A 26,617-nucleotide genomic window follows, 5' to 3' on the forward strand; every position below is an offset into this window, starting at 1 on the left:
CTTGCCTGCAAAGCCAAAGGACCCAGATTCAATTTCCCAGGACTCATATAAGCCTGATGTACAAGGGGATGCACGCATCTGGAGTTCATTTACAGTGGCTAGAAGCCTCGATGTGCCCATTCTCTCACTCTTTCTCTCTCTCCCTGCCTATTTTGCCCTCTCTCTCTCTCTCTCTCTCTCTCTCTCTCTCTCTCTCTCTCAAATAAATAAAGAAAAAAAATTTAAATATTTAAAAAAGAAAGACTAGATATGGAAAAAGTATTTGCAATGGGCACTACCAACACAATAAAATCACTTGTAAAGCCAATTAAAACAATGACACACTAGATAACTTGACTAATGCTCTTTCAATTAACTAAAACTGATAAAATGAATACACAAAACATCATTTTACATGCATTTATTACCTCACAAAAAAGTAGTGAATACTCTAGTAGAGAGTTAAATAAAAGTACACTGAATTTAGGATAGAATGGTGAAGCGACTGTTTTCTTCAGGGTATTTGACCTCAACTATGACCTTTAGAGACAATATTAAAAGGTCACACCTTCTTAGTAAATGTCTCTATATCTCTTTTTAAGATTTTGCTAAATTTAAAACCTAAAAAACTGTGTTTTTCTCAATTTATATGTTCCGTGCTGATATAGAACATAAGTTATTTATTAAAACAAGATATCTATTGAAAAATGCTCAGCACTCAAAGTTGTGCACACCATGTGGTCTTTGACTGTTTGCCTTTTTTAGTTCCTCTCGTGAGTTATAGGGACAAATCTCTGCATCATTCAGTTAGTCATATTTGTATCCAAAAACCACAGTTTGTGGCCACTTTCAGAAGTCAATATTTTGAGTCTTTCATTAAAACATTTTGATCAAAGTTTTTTCAACTAATTTTAAAACCATGAAACCCTAATCAGAACTACTACTTGAGTTAATTTACAGAAGTTTGTCAAAGGCTCACATATACCTAAGATCTTGTTGAAGCAGAATTTCATATTCATAAACTAAAAAATGATTACCAAAATATAAATTAGTTGTTACTCTATAGTAATAATTTTTGTAAATTTTAATACATATAGCTTGTTTCAATTGGCAAAACATTACAGCTTGTTTTGACCCAATTTCAAATTATGTATATCACCTAATGATACCCAAGTACATTTCTGTTCCATAAGTTTCTTAATTTAGAAAAACATTATTTTAACACATGGCATCCAGTAACAAAACAAAACAATTTATATTCATTGTTGAAGTCTGAAATTAATTCATGACATTCACAACTATGTCAGCTGTTTCACCTTCCAAAAACTTTGAATTCATGAAGTAATTGGATTAAAAGAGAATTGAATCATTATTGAAATGAACTGATTTTCTGTTTGAAAAATCTGATAACACTGATATAGAATTAGAATCATCTGGTCATTCAGCAAGTTCTTATGCTAATTAATCAAGTGTATTAATAGCAATTGTTTGACCCTTTGTACATGCACCAAAAAAATCCTTGGAATTGAAAATGACTGAAATTAATTATTCAATCTAAATAAAAAATCTTGCTTCCCATATAGATGAGTAAATATTCCATTCATTGCATATCTTGCACATGCCTTTGGGCTCAATTGTCTTTTCCTATTGTCATTTTGTTTTATGAGATGTGCCATTGTGTACTGGGCCTCCTGCCTTCAACTTCCAGAGAGATGGGTGTGCCACCATTCCCACCTGCATGTCTGTCCAAAAACAACTCCTCATGTCATGGTGAAGATGTCTCTGCTTCTTCAGCAGACGCATGTGTTCAGTGAGAAGACCTTGGGTCCCTATTATCATTTGAGCGTGACATGTTCCCCACAAGCTCGTGGGTTTCAACACTTGGTCCTCAGCTAATGGCAGAGCCTCACTGGAGGAAGTGGTCACTACAGGCTGGCCTTGAGGTTTTATAGTCCAGTCCATTTCCTGTTCACCCTATCTTCTTCTTGACTATGGATGTAATGTGACAAGCTGCCTCCTGCCCTTGCAATCATGCCTTGCCAACCTTGATGGACTGTTGTATTTCTTTTTAAACCATGAGCCAAAATAAACCCTTAAGCTGTTTCTTGTCACAGCAACAACAACAACAACTAAAAGCTAACACAGCCCCATAGAAATTAAAATGCTGAAAATCACTCTGTGCAGGTTGCATATTTGTCAGACTCTTTGTTAGAAAGCAGGAATATAGTAATTATTTTTTTCATTAAACATAAACCTTTATTTACTTATAACTCACTACTATCAAAAGCTTTTTAAAAATAAATTTTATTAGCCAGGTGTAGTGGTGCACACCTTTAATCCCAGCACTTGGGAAGCAAAGGTAGGAGGATTGTGAGATTTGAGGCCACCCTGAGACTATATAGTGAATTCCAGGGCAACCTGAGCTAGGGTGAGACCCTACTTCAAAAGGGCCCCAGCTGAAACTAAGAACAATTGGCAAAACAAGCAAGGGTGCTGTTTTCTTGGTGAACCAGGTACCAGCATAAGGGTGAAGGAGATTGACACAGAGAAAAATCAATTCCTACCAAATCAGATATCCAGAGACCCACAGGCCCCCAACACCTCATCACTGAAGCAAACCAAAAATGAACCAACATGGCTCAGGGAAATTTTGTGAAAGAGGGGGTGGAAAGAATGTCAGAGCCACATGTTGGGTCATGATATGCAGAGACATTTTTCCTTCCCCTAACTGTGGGTAACTCCACGATGCATGACCCATATACCTCAACAAGGAGGGGCCAGGGGGAGGGGGTAGGACATGGATGAACCTAACAATGGTACCAACTTGACTGTATTCACTGAGTACAAAACTAATTAATAAAATTAAATTAATTTTTAAAAAGAAAACCAAAAATAAAATAATAATAAATTTTATTAGGGACTTTAATACATGAACATGAACATACTGAAAATTGGTTGTATCCCATCAGGATACCCTCTTTGTCCCCTTTCACCACACTTATTCCTCCTGGGAGTGAATGCACCACTCAGTTTTGATGAAAGAATAATGCCTCACATTACCCCTCCCTACCCTGTGGCTCTTACTTCCTCTCCATGCCCTCTTATGCAAATCTTCCCTGAGCCTTGGAGAGCTTGTTATGGGTCTCTTTCAGTGTTGGGTTCTCAGAAACCTCTGATTTTCTTCTCTGATAATTTTTTGAGTCTACTACCAACTCCCTAGAGAAGGTTCTCAGGCTAACTATAAGAGCAGTTTTCATATTTAATCCTCTACATCTTCTTCAGTGTTTCCTGGGCCCTAAAGCCTTTTTAAACTCAGAAAGTACTGCCAGTCACTCAATTGTTAGAGATTTACAATACATGATAAAGCTCAAAGTCATTGTGGCAAGGGTGCCTAAATAACTATACTCTTCATAGCAGGGTTACTCAGCATTCATTCTGCTCATATTACTGATCATTTTCCAGGCTTCCCACTGATCCTGTCACCCTGTGGCCTAGGGCATTTTAGGCTACAGGTGTAGGACACAGTGCAACTGATGGTGCATGTGGTTGGTGGCAGGGGCCTCAGTATGATATATAGACCCCCCCAGACACTGCTGGATCAGACTTTGCTCCATTTGATCAGTGACTGTCATGCTTGGTGGCTTTGAACAGAAGATATCATCAGCATTGGGACAAGGGTTAGACAAGTGAGGCACTCATTTAAAGGCAAAATTTAAGGGGCACAAAAACTCAGCCCCTGGGACTAGGGATGTAGCTCCATTAGTAGAGTGCTTGCATAGCACTCATGAAGCCCTGGGTTTGAGCTCTAGCAAAACATAAACCAGGTACGGCAGTGTACACCTATAAGCCTAGCCCTTGGGAGTTGGAGACATGAAGATCACAAGTTCAAAATTACCTTCAGCTAAATAAATAGTGAGTTATAGTGAGTTATATAAATAGTGAGCCTGGCTACCTGAAACTTTACTTCTGAAAGAAGAGAAGAAAAGAAGAGAGCAGAGGAAAGGATAAGAGAAGAGAGGAGAGGAGAGGAGAGGAGAGGAGAGGAGAGGAGAGGAGAGGAGAGGAGAGGAGAGGAGAGGAGAGGAGAATGGAGGAAGGAAGGAAGGAAGAGAGGGAGGGAGGGAGGGAGGGGGAAGGGAAGAAGGGAGGAAGGAAGGACAGAGAGACAAAGAAAGGAGAGAGGGAGGAAATATGGTAAGAAATAATTCAGTAATCAAGGCAAATAGTATAGTTACAGTCAGTTTCTCATTGAGGGAACAAACACCCAATACAAATTCCACAGATACGCCATCAATGGGCTAAGAAGCTGGCTCATTTCCATAGATTCTAGCAGAAAGGCATCACCAAATGGCCAGCAAAAACTAATATCAACAAACAGGAACAGTCAGAGTTCCAACTGGTCTTAACACACCTAGAAGAGCTGGACTCAGACCACCCCCAATGACAGCCCCCTGTAGCAGAGATCTGCCTACTAGGGGATCAAGTTCAAGTTCAATTTTAATAAAACACCTGAGTCTATGGGGCCATACATTTAAACTATAGTATTCAAATTAGCACAAGTATTTTAATAACTAATTTAAAATATCCAAATTAATACAATAAAACTTAGCCCGTAGTGGTAACACACAATGATCCCAGCATTCAGGAGATGGAAGCAAGAGGATCAGGAGTTCACGGTCATCCTTGGTGACATAGGCAAACCTGGTCTACTTGAGACCCTGCCTCAAAGAAAGCATTTTAAATCAATACAGGATCCAGTTCTGTACTTGCACACCCCTGACCATGAGTCATTCAATCCCATCACCTCTAGTTCTTACCCACAGATTCTGTCTCTATGGGTCTACAGAGGGCATCTGTGGAAGGAGAGAGACCTCCCTGAGGAAAGAAGCAGCAACAGGAACAGGTCATTCTTTGAGCTCAGCTCCTAACCCACCTCTTTGTCCCAGCTGCCCCTGCTTTAAGTTTTCTGCTGCCAAGATTAAAAGTCAAGCCTTTGTTATATAAATCATATACCTCCCAATTCTGCTGAGAGAATCAAGGAAATTCTAAATGTGCCTTTGAGAGTCTGCATGGGTAAGAGTGCTTTGTGCAAGCATGAGGACCTGAGTCAATCCCAAGCGCCTACATAAAAAGCCAAGGCATGGCCACACATGCCTGTAACTCCAGGGCTGTGGAGGGCTGAAACAACAGAGTTGATTGGGCTCTTGATTCCACCAATTTGATGACAAACAGAAGCTCTAGGTTCAGTGAGAGACTCCATATCAAGAAAACAAAGGGGAAGAGCTACACAGGACAACAACTGGTTTTCTGCTTTGACCCCCACAACCATACACATGGGGTGCATGCATCTACACATATGTGCATACACCACACACACACTCACACAATAAAATAAAGTAATAAGAACATGAATGTGCCTTTGTTTGATGGTAGCGTTTTCTAGATAGTTCACCAGGCCCAATGAAATGGATGCTTGAGCCTCACAAAAGAGAGAAAAGAAGAGAAAAGAAAAGAAATGAAAAGAGAAAAGAAAAGGAAAGGAAGAAACGGGAGGAAAATTTAGTGACTGTAAACTGACAGGCAGCAGAGGCCTCCCTCACCAGACAACCATAAGGCTGCAAGGGGGCGAGGCACGGGGAAGCGGCTCTCCCACTGTGTATGTATGTGAGCAGGTGGCAAGGCCCGACCCACTGCAAACATATTGTAATAAAAATAATCAAAGTAGAACTGGAAGTTCATTGTAGAAAAACTGGAGTTCACTTATCTAGCCCCTTGTAATGTGGCCCTTTAAGATAGTCTGTAGAGCTTCCATATGACAAATGAAGATAGAAATCTTTGGGAAAAATTCAAATGACACAACCAGGCAAGCTTTTATTGATTACAGAAGGAGCTCAGAAGATCAGGAGCTGGGTGCACACAACCCATTTCCTCAGGAAGCTGTTATCTGTGGTGAAGGTAGAGCAAGAGGGTAAGTTATCCTGATGTAAGGCGGAAGGTGAGGGCTGTATACAGAAGTATGGCTAACAGGAACATGGGAGGGTATTCGAAGGGATGTAGGTATGATCACCACCATGAAGCAGTTGCAAAAATGTTTTCCTGGGCTGGAGAGATTGCTTAGTGGTTAAGGCACTTACTGGCAAAGACTAACAACCTGAGTTCAATTCCCCAGGACTCACATAAAGCCAGATGCACAAGGTAGCATATGCATCTGGAATTCATTTGCAATGGCTAGAGGCTCTGGTGTACCCATTCTCTCTGTCTCTCTTCTCTCTATGCTTGCAAATAAATAAATAAAAGTATATTTTTTAATGTTTTCCTGAAAGAGATTGTTTTGGGACTCATGCTTAAATGATGGGTAAAATTTCTAGAGATAGTAGTGGGCTAGGAGTATGACTGAAGAAAGGGCCTTGAGCTACAGGTCTGGAATCACTTCCTTTCATTGTTCTCCAGTGTAGACACTATGTTCCTTAACAGCCTGAGGACTCCACACCTGAATCTTTTTTGAGCTCCCTGACAGTTCTTTGATCACAAATAAGGCAGGAATCTCCAACAACTGCAGACTGTTGCCTCCTTCACCTCCCTCCAGACTCCCACAGGCTGTCAGTTTCATTTGCATTGCATCCATTGCTTCAAGTCTTCTTGGTGGTGTCCTGTCAGCTGGCACTTTTTGAAGTAAGTCATTGATAATCCCTTCGAAATCAAAGACATGAATAGAATTGGTCATAGCACAGTAGTGGGACAAGAGGGCCTCTGGCACTAATAAAAATGTTTTTTGATGTATGCATAAACTTTATGCCATCTCTGTAGGCTGTTCAAATGACTCTTTGGTTAAAGCTCTCAGAGTTTAAGCTTATTTGAAGAAATCAATCACTGGTCAAGCCAACTAGATAATGAGGTCCCTGGGTTTTTGTGATAAAAGTAATGTCCTAGAACAAAATCCCAGCTGATGAAATTTTAATGACCTTCAGTAAAAAGACTGTCCTCTCTATGATGGAAAGAGGGTGAGAAGGAGGAAAAATGAACAACTGTTCTCCAAAAAAAAGCCATACTTGATCTGTTGCCATCCCTAGCCATTTGAATTCAGGAATATGTGGTTCCTTAAAGGAAATTCATACCAGCATGAGGAGATGGCTTAGTTGGTAAAGTGCTTGCCATGCAAGTGTAAGGACTTGAGTTCAAATCCACAGTACTCACTTTAAAAAATCTGGGTATCATTGTACATGCCTATAATCCTGTTGCTGAGTACCTCAGTGCTGAGGAGGCAGAGAGGCAGAGACAAGAGAAACCTCAGGGATCATTGCCTGGTATAGCTAACACAATCTATGAGTCCAGCTTCAGTAGGAGGCTGTGTCAAGAAAATAAGTGGAGATCAATGAAGAAAAACTACCAATATTGACCTCTGTCCTCCACATCCACATATGTGCACATCACCTACATGCATATGTGTGCACACATGTACAAATATGGAAATGCACATGCATGCTCACCACACACACACACACACACACACACACACACACATATGTCAATGCAATGCAAAGCAAAAATCTCTTGTCCAAGGATAAACATCTTCTCTACCCAGTAATTTAGCACTGTGCTAAGTGGAAGTTCTGAGCACACTGCATGGTATGTGTTGCCAGATTCAGGGGATGTTCTTTCCATGAAGCATAATCATATGAGGGGAAAGCTACACCAAAGTTGAGCTGGGAGGCTACATACAATTCAAATCAGAGCTGTTAAAACTCTGTGGGACAAAAACCACCTTAGGCAGAGGATATGATCCACACACCATATAGCTGTTGTACCCCAACTCAGGCAGCCTGCTGATAGACGTGTACCAGGAAGACATTTAATTCGCTGGCTTTGAATCCCATGAGCTCAGTGCAGTCAGTGAATATTCATTGAATGTATTGTCCTAGGGCTCACAGCATTCACACAGTGATGTCTTATAAACGTAGAAAGAATTGTTCGAGGTGGATCCAGATAAATATGTTGCATGTTAATGAGATACAAACTAGGAATGGGGATTAGGAAAGAAAATATTCATTCATCTGTAAACAGGTTATCCAAATAAACTTGCCTTTGAGTAAATAAGAAAGACATATATTACATGAGCCTCAGAAGAGAGAGAAAGAAGAATGGAAGAAGAAAAGAAAGAAAGAAGCAAGAGAGATTTATAACTGGTTCTACTTTGAACAAATAAAATGCATATATTTTTAAGCCAATTTTTTTGCTCACTCTAGCTTTATATAAGTAATACATTCATCTGTTGCTGAAATGGCTCCTAGACTAAGGGAATAGTGTAGAGTTAACAGAAATGACCTCCCAAACTGCAATTTTTGTAGAAAGATAAAGCATGGCTTTCTGCCACCCATTTGGAGTGATAGTGCCAATGTGCTAATGCAATCTCCCTGAAGCATAGTCACGTTAGATTCTAAGTGGCATATCACCAATTTGGGCATGGACATTAGCATTCATTTATTTAAGACAGCATTTATCCTGAGTTAGAAACAAATTAAAATCTTGCATTTGAGATCATATTAAAAGAGGGCACTATAATTACCACATTCTCCCTTTTGCGTCTTTTTCTTTCAAAACCTTAGAGCTCACACAGCTGCTAGTGAGGATAGAAACTGGCATAGGCATGGAGAAGAGATAACTCTTCATGGCTATTAATCCAGTTTTGCAGGGAGGGAAAAATCTTGCCAAAAAACACTGAAGTTTCAGGGGAATTCCTTCCTAAAAGTTACTATGAATTTTCTTTTTCAGTGTGTGTGCTTGTGTGTCTGTGAGTGGATGTGGAAATGTGTGTGTGTGCATGTGGGAGACAGAGGACAGCCTTGGAGTCACTCCGCAGGAATGCCATCCACCTTTTGTTGGACAGGGTCTCATTGGCCTAGAGCTCACTAATTAGGGTAGCTTGGCTGGCCAGGGAGCTGCAAAGTTCTGCCTGCGTCCACCTTCCCAGTGCTGGGATTACAAGTATGTGCCCCCACACAGAATTTTCACATGGGTACTAGGAATTGAATTCAGGTCCTATGTTTTCATAGCAAGCATGCTATGGGCTATCTCTCCATCCCTGACTTCTTATGGCACATATAAAGGCTGGCTAAAAGTGTCTTCCTAATATCTAGCCTCCCTACACCGAGCACGTTCAGGATCACTGATCTTATACCTGAGAGAAGGAAGCCCCAGGTCCTCTCATGAAAACACGGAGATAGCTAAAGACTCTGCCTGCCCAAATAAGTCAGACCTCATCCTAACAGAGGAGAGAAAAAGGCTCCAAATACTTGCCACCCTTAAAGCAAGATGCTCAGCAAGCTCATCCTCAATTCAGCTGAAAATATCCCTTACAGACCCTCACCTGCCATTCTGAGACTTCATTGCCTCTGCCATGTTCCTACAGCACTGCAGGATTGATCAGATTACCAGGTGAAATCACACATCTGCTGCTGCAATTTGTGGCTATTGATTAATGCACCTTGCTCCCCTGAGAAATTAGAAGCTCGTGGTGCAGAAAAAAAGGCTGTGCGTGCTGCCGGTGCCCAGTGTGGATTATTGAGCTCATACTAAATTAAATGCTCTACTTGTAACCATGGCCCCAATGCTTGCTCAGAAATCCTAGGAGTCCAAAGAAGATAATAAGAAGGATATGGAATTATGTGAAGTCAGCTGACAGTTGTGCTTCCATTTGTCTGCATTTTTGAAGTCTCCATTGAGCATTCTGTCCCATGGTAGCCAGCAATGCTTGTATGTCAAATAATATTTAGGCTCCAAAGACTGCATAAAACATCACTCCTACCCTGAGGAAAAAAAGTGCACAGTTTTAGTGGATGAATCAACATTTGCAAGAAAAATACACTCAGGGAGAATGTCTCTTCAAGAAGAGATGAAAATGATGTGTTATATGGAAAGACAACTTACTGTACAGTATTCCTTTGTGGTACATGACTCTGTGTACAACTTCAAACACAGGGAGATACTCACTTGAATAATGCCTTTTAATCCAGATCCCAGGTCGTGGGGGCACACAGGAATGGCTCCACTCTCCAACTACAAGGCTTCCTGCAGCTGGCCTTTCACATTCTTAGTATGTTGTGCTTATAGGCGGAGAACATCTTTCTCCTTATGAAGCAAATGTACTTAGCCCCACATTGACTCTTAGATTCTTGAAGAAAGGAAAATTATTCCAGGAACTGGGTATTCTTACAGACTCTATTCATGCCACTGCTTTCTCAGACACACACAAGTACTTTATCTCAAATTGTATGGACTGATGTTGGGTTGCTAACCTTGTATTTTGCCACATAAGAACATTACAAACTACTTCAGCCACATTCTACTCAACAGCAAAGGCAGTCAGAAGTGCGTTAGGTGGTTCTGTTAATATGCAAGCGTCAGCATGTGCTTACACAAACTAAGAGAGCTAGGGGTTATTAGACAGTGTCATCTCACAGCAACATCCTATAGACGGGGCTCTGCTGGCTAGCTTTTCTGCTGTACCTGGTTATATTTTTATCACCATTATCCTTTAATTTAAAAAAAAACATAAAAGACTCTGGAAATGTAGTTCGGTGGTAGAGTACTTGGCTAGCAAGTACAAGATCCTGGGTTCAATCCCCAGCACCAAATAGCAAACAACAACAAAAACTAAACGTCTTTATATTGAGTATATTTTCAACATTGTATTTATTTTTGTCACATCACCATAAACTTCTGTCTTGTACTTGGCCATCATGTCCCTACTTACAAGAATGCCAATGGTGAAAATGTTTCTTTCAGAATGTTGCTAGACATGTTCTCAAGTACTTTTTTTTAGTATAACTGAGCCAACATGATAGCTCATACCTATAATCACAGCACTCAGGAGAGTGAGGTAAGAAGATTCCTATGAGTTCAAGGCCAGTCTTGACTACAAAGTGAGTTCCAGGTCAGTCTATCATAGAATAAGACCCTGCTTCAAAAATATCGAACTGGACATGGTGGCACACACCTTTAGTCCCAGCACTCAAGGGGGCCAAGGTAGGAGGATTGCCGTGAGTTCAAGGCCAGCCTGAGGCTAATTCCAGGTCATATTGGAAAAAAAATTGATCTGACTTTCCTTATGGCTTTTAGTATTGTATGTCATAAGCCAGAAAACGTAAGGGCAGACGATAGAAAAGGGTTCAAAAGATAATTGTAAAAATCACTGGGAAGCAAAGATTTCTAGGAGGTTTTTGTTGTTGTTGTTGTTGATATTGTTATTGTTGTTGGCAGGAAAACCAACAATCACTGGTACAGATTTTGGTGACCAAATCAGAACTTTGTCCCCTCTCTACTGCAGATATATGGCCATCATCCATCCCCTTCAGCCCCGGTTGTCGGCCACAGCCACCAAGGTGGTCATCTGTGTCATCTGGGTGCTGGCACTCCTGCTGGCCTTCCCACAAGGCTACTACTCAACCACAGAGACCATGCCCAGCAGAGTCGTGTGCATGATCGAGTGGCCAGAGCACCCTGACAGGATTTACGAGAAAGTGTGAGTAGACTGGAGACTTGTATCTGCTGCCTTCCCTGTTCCTTCTTTCTCCCTGTATTCTTTTGTCAGTGAGGATTTCATGTGCATCTGCCAACATTTCTCACATCCACTCTGATATGGCATGGATGTGTCCACAGCTGCCCAGCTATCAGCTGATCGTAGTATAGCAATCCTATTCTGGGCTTTGAAAGACAGTCAAAAAAATGTTCAGACTTAGTCTCTAGTTCAGCAGACCCTTTGGAAGCCTTGTTACACTTCATGGGCCTTTTACTTGAGATGTTTCCTGCTATCATCCATTCCTGCCATTGCCACTTGCCCTCAGGTAGCATGTGCTGGTAAATGGAACGTCTCCACCCCAGTAGTTCTCCACAGTGACTAATTGAACTAGCATATGAACAGCCTATGCCCTCTCCTCTCAACTTCCTCTGTGGTTTATGTTTTGGTCTGTGTGCGATTTCCTCAAGAAATTAAACTCCAGGTGTCCACGTAGCAGCTAGTTGGACAATAGACATTTTATTGGCCACCACCTTTCTCTGTTCCAGGGCCCTACTCTTTACACTTTCTGTTACTAAATAAGGTAGCTTCACTTTTACATTTTTTTTTTATCTTTTATCCATTATTCTGCCCCTGGGGAAGAGCCCAGCCCACACTTTCCAGGATTTTACTGTGTGAGAAATAAGATACCACCTGTGAGATCCAATGTGTTAGAATGTTAGATATTACAGATAAATTATAGGCAAGCCTGCTTATCTTCCAGGGGGTGGGCTGGTCACAGTCATGGTTTTTCAAAGTATCTTGACACTTTTCTCTAATACTTCTAATGCTAGCAGCAATGTGGAAATGACTTATTCTTTGCCCTGTTCTGCTTGAGTGAACAGCAATGTGACATTTATGTAACCATTGGTTTTCTGGGCTGACAGCACATAGTTAAAGTGCTTTAAAAAGTTAAAGTCTTTTTGAAAGTCCTCTGTAATTCTCTCATCTTGTGCTTATTATTGAACTTATGAAAAAAACACTGGTATTAGTCAAAAGATCTAGTTTTTAATCTTTTTGTGTCTGCATGTGCATGATGTGTGTGTCAATGTGTGTGAATATGGGCACACATGTGTCACAGCACACACATGAGAGTCAAAAAACAATCTCAGGTGTAAGTCCACTTTGTTTGACACATGGTTCTTATAGTTTTCCATGGTGTACACCAGACTAGCTGGCCCATGTGCTTCTTGGGATTCTCCTGTCTCCCCCCCCCCATCTCACTGTTGGTGCACTGTGATTACAAATGCACACAACAGCATCCAACTTCTCACAGGTTGTGGGCATCTGAACTCAGAATATCTTGCTTGCACAGCAAGTGTTTGACCCACTAAGCCATCTCCCTAGTCCAAGATCTAAGTTTTAATTATGAATTGCCACTAGCTGTGTGATCACAAGCAAGGATCATAGCTTCATCTCCTTTCTAAGTTGACAAAAATAGTTTCCTATAAACAATTTTCAAGATCAAATGATATAATGCATTCACATCTTGTGAGCTATTAAATGTCATACAAGAGTTATGAAACAAATTCATTAGATAGCAAGTATTTGTATGGCCTTGTGCTAAGTACTGAAATGAAACGTAATACTTCTCATGCCCCTGAGCTTTGAGGGCTGGAAAGCCTATTGCACATAGTCACCCTGGTGCATCTGTTCCATGGAGCATGGAAACATGGCTTGCCAGGAAGCAATACATAAAGCTCAGACATTGCCTTCCAGACACAGACAGTGCGATTTAATCGATCAAGCAGTGGGGGGAGGGGGGGTTAATGCTCAGCCTAGAAAGAAACATTGAAAATTATTCTTTCAAATGAAACTACAAGCCTGAGCAGGGTCTCAGCAGGAGAAATAAGACAGCTTTACAAACTGTGCAGGATCAGTGAACATGACTGAGCCAAGTTTCTTCAATGAGGGAGAAGACACCTCTGAATGAAAACTCCTCTTATTAATTGCTTCAGAAATCTCCATCACCAACCTGGGCCATGATTCTTTTTCCCAGTTCTCATGATCTTTCCAAAGTCTGATCCACTTACCACAGTTTTTATTTTACAATAATCACAGTTCTTTTAACTTACAGCAAATCCAAAGGGAAATTTAATATAGATTAACTTTCCTACAGAACTGTTCAAAGTCTTTCTATTGAACATGTTGATGATTTATGCTTACAAGTGACCACAAATTTCCTTTGAGATATACCATAATGCACTGGGATAGTCTTATTTCCCCATGTTGAGAGGGTAGAAGAGCTGTTACTGGTTATGTGGTTAGATGTGCAGTCACTGTTTCATTACCTTCACCTAAAAACAGGAGTTTGGCTTGCGAATGTTTAATAGTGTCTATTCAAGAGGTGTATCATGTTCATTAATTATGGTGGTTTGAATACAAAGTGTCCTCCATAGCTCATGGGTTTTTTTGTTTGTTTGTTTACAAGATAGAGTCTCACACTAGCCCAGGCTGACCTGGAATTCACTATGTAGTTTCAGGGTGGCCTCAAACTCACAGTGATCCTCCTACCTCTGCCTCCCAAGTGCTGGGATTAAAGGCGTGTGCCACCATTCCTGGCATGTGTTTGTTTTTAAGCCTCATGTTCAATCCCCAGATGGTGGCAATTTGGAAGGGAAAGTCTTGCTGGAAGAGCTGTCCCTGGGGTGGATCTTGAGGTTTATTAGCCCAGCTGACCAGTGCTAGTTAACTCACTCTCCTGCTGCTTCCCGCCAGCTACTTTAGCAAGATGTAATGTCTAGCCTCTGCTCTGCCCTACGTCCCTACCAGGATGAAGCTTCCCCTTGAGACTGTAAACCAAAATAAACTCTTTTCTCCAATCAGCTGCTTTTGGTCACGTATTTTGTTCTGGCAAGGAAAAGGCAACTGCAAGAGTGATAAAATAGTATGTCCAAAAAGTCTGTATCTGCCATTCTCACTATGATGCAAACATAATTCAAGTGCATAAGAAAGTATTCCATAATAAATGCTTATTTTCTTAGTACTTTTGCTAATGCAATTAGACTATGTTTAACTAAGTGATTCTAGTCTTTTCTTTTGGAAATAATGGTTGTCATTTCCATAGTACAAGATAATCTCAAATTTGATGACAGATGGAAAGTTTGTTTTGAGGCACTGTAATAATTAGTATTAGATTGTGGGCTCAAGTTAAATATGAGATCAACTTCTGATCCATTGCTGTGTATTTGAGTTAATCTTAATTGTCAACTCAATTGGATTTAGAATCACCATGGAAACATACCTCTGGGTATGTATGAGAGTGTTTCCAGAAAGGTTTAACTGAAGAGGGAAGATTCACCTGAGTAGTACCATTCCATGGTCTAGCATCCCATGGGCTGAATAAAAGGAGAAAGAAGAAAGCCAGCTGAACATCAGCATTCATCCCTCTGTGCTTCCTGACTGCAAAGGAAATATGACCACCTATTTCACTTCCCCATGCCTTCCTGCCATGATGGTCATAACATCAAACAAAGTCAAAATAAACCCTTCCTTCCTTCCTTCCTTCAAGTTGCTTTTCTTCCTTATGTTGTCAGGTATTTTATTCATAACATCAAAAAATTTAACTGATATCTTAAGTAAATAAGCCATGTGAAGTTCCCAGCCCAGAGCCCTGCGGCAGTGAGGCTCTGGTGAATGTAATGACTGACAATAACATCATCCATTGATTGGTAGATGATGGACAGCAGATATGTGGTTGGCAAATGCTTGGGATCAATTTCTATGACAGATGATTTGTGCCAACTAATTACATAAAAGCATTTTGCAGAATATCATAATTTGCTGCAAATGTCTTCTGGCTAAGTGGTGAACTTCCAGCACCAATCATTCAGCATTCAGATTCCTTATTAATACATAGATTAAATGAAGAACTATGAGTGGCAAAAAAGGCAATAAGATAATGGGAAAAGTATTCAAGATGAACTTTCGTCCCCAAAACTCCAAATGGACAATAAATATAAAGAGGTGCAAACCCATAACCTATGAAATATAAGTTTAACTCATGATGAAATCATACTATACACTATAAGATTAGCTAGTGTTAAGAAATTTTATTTAACTAAGTAGCCCAACTTCTGCAAAGATAGGAAACAATAAGAACTTTGTTGGCTGCTAGGAGAAGTATAATTTTTCAAAACCACCTTGTAAAATGCTTTAATAAGCATCTAAAATAGAAGCTATGCATACCTCATAATTCAGAAACTTCATTCAGAGGTTACAACCCTAGAAGACCTCATGCATATATGCACCCAAACACTTCCAACAGATGGTTTAGCATGGTTCCTAATGACCTAGACTTAGTTCCCATATCAACAGTCAATGAAATATATTTTGAAAAATTGTGGTGCAAAACATTATGGAATCATATTTCACTAATAAAATCAACTAAATGTAGCTCCATACAATGTGAATGGCTCTTACAGAGTTCTAAAGCAAGTAAAATAAAATCCAATTTTTGTGCCCTATATAATTGAGTGTAAAAACTAAGAATTCGAGCAAGTATTACTGTGCAAGCCAAGATCATGATTTCCCTCACAGGAAGGAAAGTGGTGTGATCAGGAAGAGGTATTCCACATGCTTCTGAGGGCAGAGTGTGGTTATGTTTCCTGCGCTTGATGGTGGTGCCATGAGTGTTTGCTTGCAAGTTGCTCAAGGGAACCATGTACTCTTAGGGTGACCTTGAATTTATTGCGATCCTCCTACCTCTGCCTCCTGCATGCTGGGATTAAAGGAATGCACCACCACGCCTGTCCCCAAAATTTTTTTTTAATTCTTTGGAATATATGTTTCATACTTTTTAAACTTAAATACCACCCAAAGTATTTTATTTTCCCTAGATCCCTGGGAGGATTCATTGAATTTCCCCTGCTACTCTGTGTTTATGTTTAAAATCCCCAGTGATAGAAAATTATGCTGATGTTATAACACTCACAAAATGGGGATATGGGCCCATCATTAATATCATATTACTTTAATTTGCAGTAGAACACTGACATCATTAGCAGACTGGCAGCCTGCCCATGGCTGCTGTAGTGACAGTGACACTGCCCAGGTGGTCCTACAAAAGTGGATTTGATTGACAAGTGATGAGTAAAGACTTCATGTGTGACCAAAAGTGACTCTACCTGTTGTAGCAAAAAAAAAAAAAAAAAAAAGAGAGAGAGAAAGGAAGGTAAGAGAATAAAGATGGTAGAATAAATATTGGCTTTATCTACTGCACCTCCCACTAAAACTATAAGAACTGTGCAATAGTTTTCAAATGAATCGGAGCTATGGTCAATTTCTCTTACCAATGCTATACAAGCTGTACAGTGTCACTGGTACAGGTGGTACCAGCGCAATGCCCCTGCAGACAAGGGCAGTGAACTTACCCATTTTTCTTCATCTGAAGACCCTTTGTGGCCAAGGAAATGTCTGTAATGAAGAAGAAAAATGAGAAAGAAATTCAAAAGAATGAGATTTAGACAGCTGAAGAATTTCAACTTTGATAAAACATTTATTAATATTGGTCATATGTCATTTTCTGCTGATTAAACTTCTATGTCCATAATTTTGTGGTATGGTTTGTTTTTGTTCTTTTTGTTTGGTTGGTTGGTTGGTTTTCAAGGTAGGGTTTTACTCTAGCCCAGGCTGACTTGGAATTCACTATGTGCTCTCAAGATGGCCTCAAACTCACAGTGATCCTACTACCTCTGCCTTCCAAATGCTGGGGTTAACAGCATGTGCCCCCATGCCTGGTCATAAGTACTGATACTAACAGAAGACTTTAAAATTATGTCAGGTATGGGGAAATATCTCAGTTGGGTAAAAGTATTTGCTGTGAAAGTTATTATGATGAGCTGAGTTTGAATGTAAAGCTGGATGCAGTAGTGAGCATTTGTAATCCCAGATTTCCTGTGGCAAAATGGGAAGTTGAGGCAGCAAAATTCCAATAATCTCACAGGCAGGTATTCTGGCACACACAGCAGCAAGAAAAACAAGAGACTCTGTCTCAAACAAAGTAGAAAGTGAGGACGAACACTGTAGGTTGTCCTCTGACCTCAGCATGCATGCAATAGCACACATGTGCCATATTCATACAAATAGACAAAATGATAACAAAAGTATGCTATTTTCAATAACGACAGCATTGTCTCTTCTAAATAATCCACTATCATAAATAGGCTAAAATTTTATGTTTATAGGGGTGAGTAGAGAGCTCGGTTAACAAAATGTTGCTTTGCAAGCATGAAGACCTAAGTTTGATCCCTAGTACACACGTAAGATGCCAGACATGGCAGCACATATTTGCAATCTCAGGGCTGGGGAGTCAAAGATTGGAGGATCCTTCATGCTCACTGGCCAACTAGTCTAGCCTAATTAGTGAGTTTCAGGCCAGTAAAAGAGTCTGCCTCAAAAGCAGAGATATGGGGTGGAGAGATAGCTCAGAAGTTAAAGGCATTGCTTGCAAAGATTTCTGGCTGGAGTTCAATTCCTCAGCACCCACAAAAATTAGATGCAAAAAGTGACACATGTACCTGGTATTCATGTGTAGCATCAGGAGACCCTGATATACTCATATATATTTACATATTCAAATAACTAGATAAATTCTTTTAAAAGAACTCTATAGTGTACCTGAGGAATAACAGTATTGTTCTTTGACCTAGAGATACACATATGCACACTAGTGCACATCCAGCTGCAATTACATATGCATCCACACACATACAAACATGCCTGCATACACACATTGATACACACCACACACACATACCAAAATGTGTTCTTTCACTCATAATAAAAATTGAAAATGAGATAATTGACAGAGCATGATAACAGGAAAAAAAGCAAAGAAAAGATTTGAAAATATACCTGCTTCATTACTTCTACAATTTTCCACCTTCTTATTTCAGAAGAGAAAAGAAAGGAAGAAAGAGAGAAGACATAAAGAGAGAAAGAAGAAAGGAAGGAAAGATGGAAGGAAGGAAGGAGTCTTTCAATGTTTTACTTCTTCCAACTTTCCTGATGTTATAAACAATTAAGGACATCTACCCATTCCTTCCTGAATTGCCTTATAAACATGGGTCTAACAAGGCTTCATGGGGCCCCACAAATTCTTAATGCTTTGAAGCAACTCAGTAAGACCAAGGGCTCAGGCCACAACAACTTAAATTAATTTTTTAGTTAGCATGCAAAGTAATGGATTTTACTATGACATTTTCAAACATATGTATCATTATACATTGTTCTTATTCATGCACGTATTCATTCTTCATCCTCCTCTTGGTCATCCCCTCCTTCCTCACAAGTGGCCCCTTTTTGTGCTTTATTATCACATACATTCCATTAGCCTCCCTTATCTCCCCTTAAACCACCTCTTCTTTCCTTCTTATAGTTTCCTTTCTACATAACACACACACACACACACACACACACACACACACACACACACACATACACACCCTATGTCTGGTTGTATAACTCAGTTGATACAGTCTCGCGCATACGTGAATGCATGAAATCTTGAATTTGACCACACAAAAATTGAAATCTAGATTCTGCATTTGAGAGTAAATATTCAATATTTGTCTTTCAGGTTTATTTTGCTTAAGATAATCTCTAGTTAGATCCATTTTTCTGCAAATACAGGAATTTTATTCTTTTTGCAGCTGAATAAAATCCCATTGGGTATATATAGTACGTTTTCTTTATCCATTCATCAGTTGATGGGCCTCTAGGTTGGTCTTGGTTGTTATGCATAGTGCAGCAACAAACTTGGATAGGCAAGTCTCTGTGGTTTTCTTAAGGTATTATTCCATACCTGCTAGCATTTACTTTTGTGCAGAAATCTGGTGCTGAACATTTTCTTTCTGTTTTAGACATTTTGTAAATTCTGTCTACTTGAATTTAAGATTTTTACTTTTGTATTATTTTAAAAACATACCATAAAACTTGTTTATCTTTTTTCTCCCCCAATTTGGCCATAGTCAGATCTCTAGTTCAGGAAAATTAGCTTCTAAACAAGTTTTAACTCCCCTGCCCTCTCTCCTGCTCTGCATCTGAGTTAGTGCTACACACAGTTGTTTGCCTCCAGTGTGTCCCTTGCTATTTTACTAATCTCAAATCATTTTTTCATCATTTTGCAAGTTTCTAAGTGAATTCTCAAGCATCTTTGAAGACACTGAAGAGATTATCTTCTTTCACTGCTTTGGCACATTCTGAATTCTACAATCATGTTTCCATTAAGAGCAGTATTTCTCCTACACTGCATGACCCACATTCCCTGATGAGGAGGGTCCCTGAGGAGGATGGAGGACAGGGAGGAGGCTAACGATGGTACCAACATGGCTGTATACATACTGTGTACATAAGTAATAAAAAAGCAGTATTCCTGTTCCTTTTCACAGCTGCAACAGCCTCTCAACTCATGTTCTGGACACAAATAAGGAATAACCTTAAATTTCTACCTGTTCCTTCAGATAAGATCTTTCACAAAGAGACATTGACCTTTTCCAGTTTGATTCCCACATGAGTCCTACCAAATAACCACTCATTTGCTCTTTGCTCATCCTGGTTCAGTCTGGTCCAATCATGGAGAGTTGAAATGGATTAAGCTGGAGGAGCCTGTGCTCCAGCCTTCCAATCTTACATGAAGAGAGGAGCAAACACAACTGTGCTAGGGATCCATTCCTACCAGCTGCTCCCAAGGGGATCATCAAAGCCTTGTCCTTCTGCAGTCATGAGTATTGCTGTCTTCAGCTGTTCCGGCCAGGGGGAACTTGGCATCAATTCCTCAGCTGTCAGCTTCATACCCTGATGTCTACTGTCCATCCCAAAACTGAAAGAAGGTTCAAGGCTTATCTTTACTATCTGCTCCACTCTACACAGTTCCCCTCTGCTGCCTCCTGTACCAAAGCAAGTCTCAAATGTTCTTCTTGCTGGTAAAGCTCATTAGTGGACTTTAAGCCCTTCATTCTCCAAAGAAATTTGTTCTGGCCAGTGAATGGCACCCTGTAATCACTTCCAGAACTGAAATGTGTTAACATTTCTTTGACATCAGAGACCAATTCAGATATAGAACTTAACTGTATTGAGCTTAAACTAGAGCATTACCCATAAATTTTGAATTGATTTTTTTTATTTCCAATGGATAGATAGCATAACAAAATAACAATTTTACGAGTTTCTCTTTTATCTAGCTAATATATTGATTCTAGTAGTGCTTAAAAGTATTTGTTCCTAAGAGTACAATCAGATCATGTATAAATAATGGTTTCATCTCCATCTTTATAGTGGTAAAAGCTCTTACTTCTGCTTCATGTTGTACTGCAATGAACAAAAGGCTCACAGTATTAGCACTATTGATTTTTTTAACTTTCTTGCTTTTCTGTGACTGCTCAAGTACTTTACCGCTAAGGAGAGTTGTTATGGTTAGTGGTCTCACAATGTCAGAACCTTTCATGAGAAACTGCTTCCCAATATTCATATATCTAATTGCTTTAACATCTTTCTGTTCCTGCTGTAATAAAGATTTTTTAACAAAATACATCAGCATTGGTTAGGGAAAGTTTTCTGACATGTTGGGGGGGGGGGATGCATGTGTCTGTGTCAATTCACATTTGCCTGTGGGCGCACTTGCACGTGTGTGCAGGTGCATGTGGAGGCCAGAAGTTGACAGTGAACATCTTCTTTGATTTCTCTCTTTATTTAAATGTCTCTCGTTTCAACTAAGGGCTTGCCAATTTAGCTAGTCTAGCTAGCTTGCTCCCAGGGAGCTTTGTCTCCTGAGTGTAAGGACTATAAGATGGCCACCACACTCACTCAGCAAACCACTCTATCCACTTAGCCATCTCCTGAACACTCCTCTCCTACTAAGAAAAATATTTTAATGTATCCCACCACTGGAAGTTGTCATTATGGGCTGAAGGTCCAGATTCAATTCCCCAGTACACACCTAAAACCAGATGCCCAAAGTGGCTCATGTGTCTTGAGTTAATTTGCAGTGATAAGAGCACTCATTCATTATCTCTCTCTCTCTCTCTCTCTCTCTCTCTCTCTCACTCTCTCAAAAATAAATAAATATTTTTTAAACAAAATCTTCTGAAATATAACTAGAATTAGTGAGGGAACTCATGCATAAAACTATCTCTCTCAACAGCATTTCGTGGGAGGAATTGCCATTGCGGTAACTTTTATTAGTATTATTGCTTTTTCAATTAGTTAGTGTATACTTCTTTAAAAAAATCAATTTCCTTGTCACATTTTCTTTTTAAAATAAACAATTTTATATCATTTTTATAATTTTAATTTCAAATTCTTTGCTCTAATTCCAAAAAATTCCTACCAATGATTTTTCTTTATAAATTTTACGATAGTTCCTCAAATAGCTTTGCTTAAATTTTTAGTCTTCCCTTTCATTTTTGCTTTTCTTCAGTGAGTAAATGAACATTTCCTAGATTTCTGAGTTTAGTACTTTGTTCATTTTTTTTTTGGTTTCAAACAGTGAAAACATCTACAGTCAAAATCTAATTTGTTTCCATTTCAGAATCATAGGTCATGTGCTTTCCAATAATTTGCCTTAATTAGCTTATTGAATACTAATTGATAGATTTTTTTTTTACCCACCAGAAATTTGCATTTTTAAGGCCAAGGCATTTAATTTTATTTTCTTCCTTCATTTTCTCCTTCCTTCCTTTCTTCTTTAGACTTCCATAAACTATCATGTGCCCCAATAATCACCTCTTGGAAGCTTTCTATTTCTGAAATATTTTGCTTTATGTATGCTGAAGCTATTATGTTACATTCAGTAGGGATTGTAGTCTTAGCAGTAGAAAATATCTTTATTAGGTACTGATAGTAATAATTCATGTAGAATAAAGAATGATATCACTTACTTGTTTACTTGGTTTTCCATCATTTTTAGCTTTAGTTTTTCCATATTATTTAGGTCTTCCATACTAGTTGGTTGTAGGAATTCCTCTTATACACAGGATACTTTTGTTATTAGTTTGTAACTTAATGAGAACATGTTCCTTTCAGTAGGCAAGTTTACATCTCTCCAAATCATTTGTCCACCTATACTTTCTTTGCTGATTTAATTTATCTTTAAGTTATTATATAAAGAAATGAGTTTATGGCATCATAAATTGCTATATTTAAACTTTCTTCACCATTTGGTTTCACACTTTCTGGCTTTTATTGTTTTCTGTTTATTCTGACTCCATTGTAGAAGATTTTGTTGAATGTTTTCTTTGACAAATTAAATGATAAGTCTATTTTATTTCATTTTATAAATAGTTGCCTGAAATTTTGTAAAGTCCATTCCTCAACATTCTTCACAATGAACATGTGTAATCTTGGTAACCTATTGACATTGTATTGACACTTATTGGAAATATGATAATAAAGAATTTATTATTTGCTCCATTTATAATAAAAAGAAAGTATTCACTTCCCATCTCAATCTTCCCATGCTAGCTTCTGGCTGGTAATTTGGGTTTATAAACTATTTTTTTGAAGTGTAGATGTAGTTCAGCCACTCTCAAAGTGTGACAGGGGACTTCTGAGACACTTTCCAAGATCCAGAAAGTAAGAAACATTAGTTATTATTACAATTACATTCCCATTACTTACCTAAAACACCTGATCAAAAGCAGTTTGTGGGAAGAAAAGGTTTATTTCAGCCCAGAATCTCAAGGGGAAACTTCAGCATGGCAGGGAAAAGCATGTTGTAAGCAAAAAGCACACAGCTTGTCAATATCAAGGTAGAAATAGTCTCAGCACTGAACTTGGAGCTAATCAAATAAACCTCAAGGTTCCCCTCACCCCAGTAACACACCAACTCCAGCAAGTCTCCACCTCCCAAAGGCTATGCCAACTGAGGATTGAGTATGAGGCTTAATTAAAAGCACATGAAGCCAATATCGGGCATGGCAGCAAACACCTTTCATCCCAGCACTAGGGATACAGAGGTAGGTGGATTGTTATGCATGCAAGGACACCCTGAGACTACATAGTGAATTCCTGGTCAGCAAGACCATAACCCCCCCCCAAAAAAAATTTTTTTAAAGTGAAGCGATGGGGAACATTGATGATATTTCCCCTGAATTCTGCAGAGCTGAAATAAACCGTTTCCTTCCATAAGCTGCTTCTACTTAGATGTTTGTCCAGCAATGTGAAGGTGACTGCAACATAGGGATTATGCTTTTTGAGGGAAAAACAACCAAACCAGGCAGAGTGCCAGTATCATAATGTCATACCAAACACAATGTTTCCAACATGTTTTATTAATACTGATGTTAATTTTTCAGCCTCATTATGATATAATTTACCAATTAAATTTCTATATGTTTATATCATAAAGTATGATGCTTAATACACTTTATAGTCATTAAATAAATCTAAAACCACTTCTCATACTTATTTTGTGCTAAGAATATTTACCATCTAGTCTCATCAATTTTCAATTATATAACACATTATTGTAAACTATAGTTACCATATTACATAACCAATCTCTAAAATTCATTTACTCTTTCTAGATAAAACTTCCCATATTCAAAATGAGTTAAACTCTTAGATCTTGAAATACTTGTCTTTCTGTGCCCAGCTTATTTCACTCAGGGTAATGTCACTCAGGTTCATCCACATCATTGCAAATAACACGATTCCCTTCTTTGTAAATATAAGGAATATTCTGCTATGTCTATACAACATTTTCTTTATTCATCTTTCTATTGATGTGTGATTGTATATGGTGAACAGTGCTCCAATGAACCTGAGATATACCTCTTCTAAGTGTTATTTTTATTTCTTTACACCCAGAATTGGGATTTCTGGGCTTTATGATAGTTTTATCTTTAGTTTTTTGTGGAATCTTTATATTCTTTTCCATAATGGATGTACTAATTTATAATCATGCCAGCAATGTCCGAGGGTTCCATTTTCTCCACATTGGCACTAAAATTTACCTTCTGTCTTTTTGGTGATGCTGATGGCCATTCTACCAGATGTGAGGGGATGCCACATTGTTCTGATTTATATTTCCCTGATGATTAGGGTTGCTGAGAGCTTTTTTTTTTTTTTTTTTCACATACCCACTGGTCATTCACATCTCTTTTGTGAATTTCCTTTACTGCTACTAATTTCTCATGTACTACTATTGTGGTAAGAAAAAAACATTTGATCTCATTTCAAGCTTCTTAAATTTGTTAAAATTTGTTAAAATTGTAATCACTTGTCTTATGGTATGTTATTTCATATTGCTTGAAGACAGTGTATTCTACCCCTACTGAATGGAATTGTCTATAAATTCCACTTAGGTCCATTTGGTCTAAAGTATGGCTCAGGTCCAGTGTTTCGTTATTGAGTTTATACCTGGATGATCTATCCATTTCTGAAAGATGGTTACTGAAGTCTCCTATTATTGTTATACTGTTATCTATAGATCCTTTAATATTTATTAATATTTGTTTCATGTGTATGGGTGCTTTCAATATTGGGTTTATATATATTTACAATTGCTACATCCTTTTATCATACAACTATGACATTCTTTCCCCCCTTTCACTCTTTCTGCCAAAAAGTCTGTTTTGTCTAGTGTAAGTATAACTGCCCCCATTCTCTTTAGTTTCTATTTGCACAGAATATTTTTTCTAGCCTTTCATTTTCAACCTCTGTGTATCCTTAGAGCTACAGCTCTTTTAATTCATTAAGTCATACTGCATCTTTCCCTATCTTGTATTTTTTTTTCTTTTTTTTTTTTAGATAAGGTATCACTACCTAGTCCCTATGCCTTGAAACTTGCTATGGTAGGCTGGCCTCATACTCTTGATCTTCCTGCCTCAACCTCTCAAGTGCTGAGATTACAGACATATTTTAATACCATGGCTACTCTATAGCTTTTTATGCTGAATTTAAGCCATTTATATTAATGGTCATTATTGACAGGCAAGAACTTACTGGTGACATTTCATCATTGTTTTCTGTACTGTTGAAGATACCTTGATCCATTCTTACTTGCTGTCTCCCTCTATAACTGGTTAGTTTTCTATAGCAATATGCTGTGTTCTCTTCTTTTCCTCTTTCTGTTTTGTGTATCCTCTATGATTTATTCTTTGTGATTACCATGAAGCATGCATAAAACATCTCCAAGAAGTCTATTTTAAGATTACAAGAAGTTATGTTTACATCTTTTACTCCATCACCTTGCCAGTGTCACTCCACTTCATGTTCATCTTGGTTGCCTAGCTTGAGTTGGTGCATATCAGATTTGACCACTGTGAAGACTTTTGTCCTTTCTCACATTTTAATCGTGGGGAGGAAGTTACTATGCAGAGCCATCTTGCCTTACTTGAAGGCAGAGTATAAACATAAATTATTTAGAATTCTTCTGCATGATTACTTGTCTGTCATTCACCATTGATTCACTTACTTGTTTATTTATCTATTAAGATAATGTAAAAGGCCTAGAGAAATGGTTCAGTGCTTAAAAGCATTTGCTTTCAGAGCCTGGCAGGGTGAGTTTGATTCCCCAGTACCCACATAAAGCCAGATACACAAAGTGGCACATGCATCTAGAGTCCGTTTGCAGGGACAAGAGGTCCTGGTAGGCCCATTCTTGCAATCTCTCTCTGTCCTTACAAATGAATAAATAAAATATATTTTTAAAAAAAGAGTATGCATGGATTTGCAGATACTTATTTTCTACTGAGGGTATGATATCTTTGGGTTACTCACTTTATTGTGCAAATTATTCAACACTTGGTCAATGGGATCTCTTTCAGACTTTCCTTTTGACATATCCTGTTAGGATGTACACCATACATTATTGTCATCTGGATTTTTGTTGTGTTTTTATTGTGTTGTGCTATGTTTTGAGCACTGCCCTCTATGGTGGTACTACAAGATGCAGTAGGCTCATCTTGTATATTACATTGCTCCAGTCCTATAATCAACCATTTCTCTATGGTACCCTGCTTTCTTTCATTGGGAAATGTCCTTAGAAATCAAGATCTGAGCTCTAAGCTTATTATTGTTATTTTCTATGACTAACCCTTTGAAATGTTCACAGATTTCATATGTAATGTGAAATGTTGACAGAGT

The 26,617-nt window shown here is 38.7% G+C and overlaps 1 protein-coding gene across 1 annotated transcript in view; it reads left to right on the forward strand.

The window, feature by feature from the left end:
* Tacr1 (tachykinin receptor 1) overlaps positions 1 to 26,617 on the forward strand; it is a 207,459-nt gene that overhangs the window by 91,276 nt on the left and 89,566 nt on the right. The window contains exon 2 of the mRNA XM_004660549.2: positions 11,303 to 11,497. Within this exon, the coding sequence (XP_004660606.1) occupies positions 11,303 to 11,497 (195 nt within the window). The remainder of the gene's footprint in view (positions 1 to 11,302; positions 11,498 to 26,617) is intronic.

This window comes from Jaculus jaculus, chromosome 6 (assembly GCF_020740685.1).
Source record: "Jaculus jaculus isolate mJacJac1 chromosome 6, mJacJac1.mat.Y.cur, whole genome shotgun sequence".
In the NCBI taxonomy this organism is placed as follows: Eukaryota; Metazoa; Chordata; class Mammalia; order Rodentia; family Dipodidae; genus Jaculus; species Jaculus jaculus.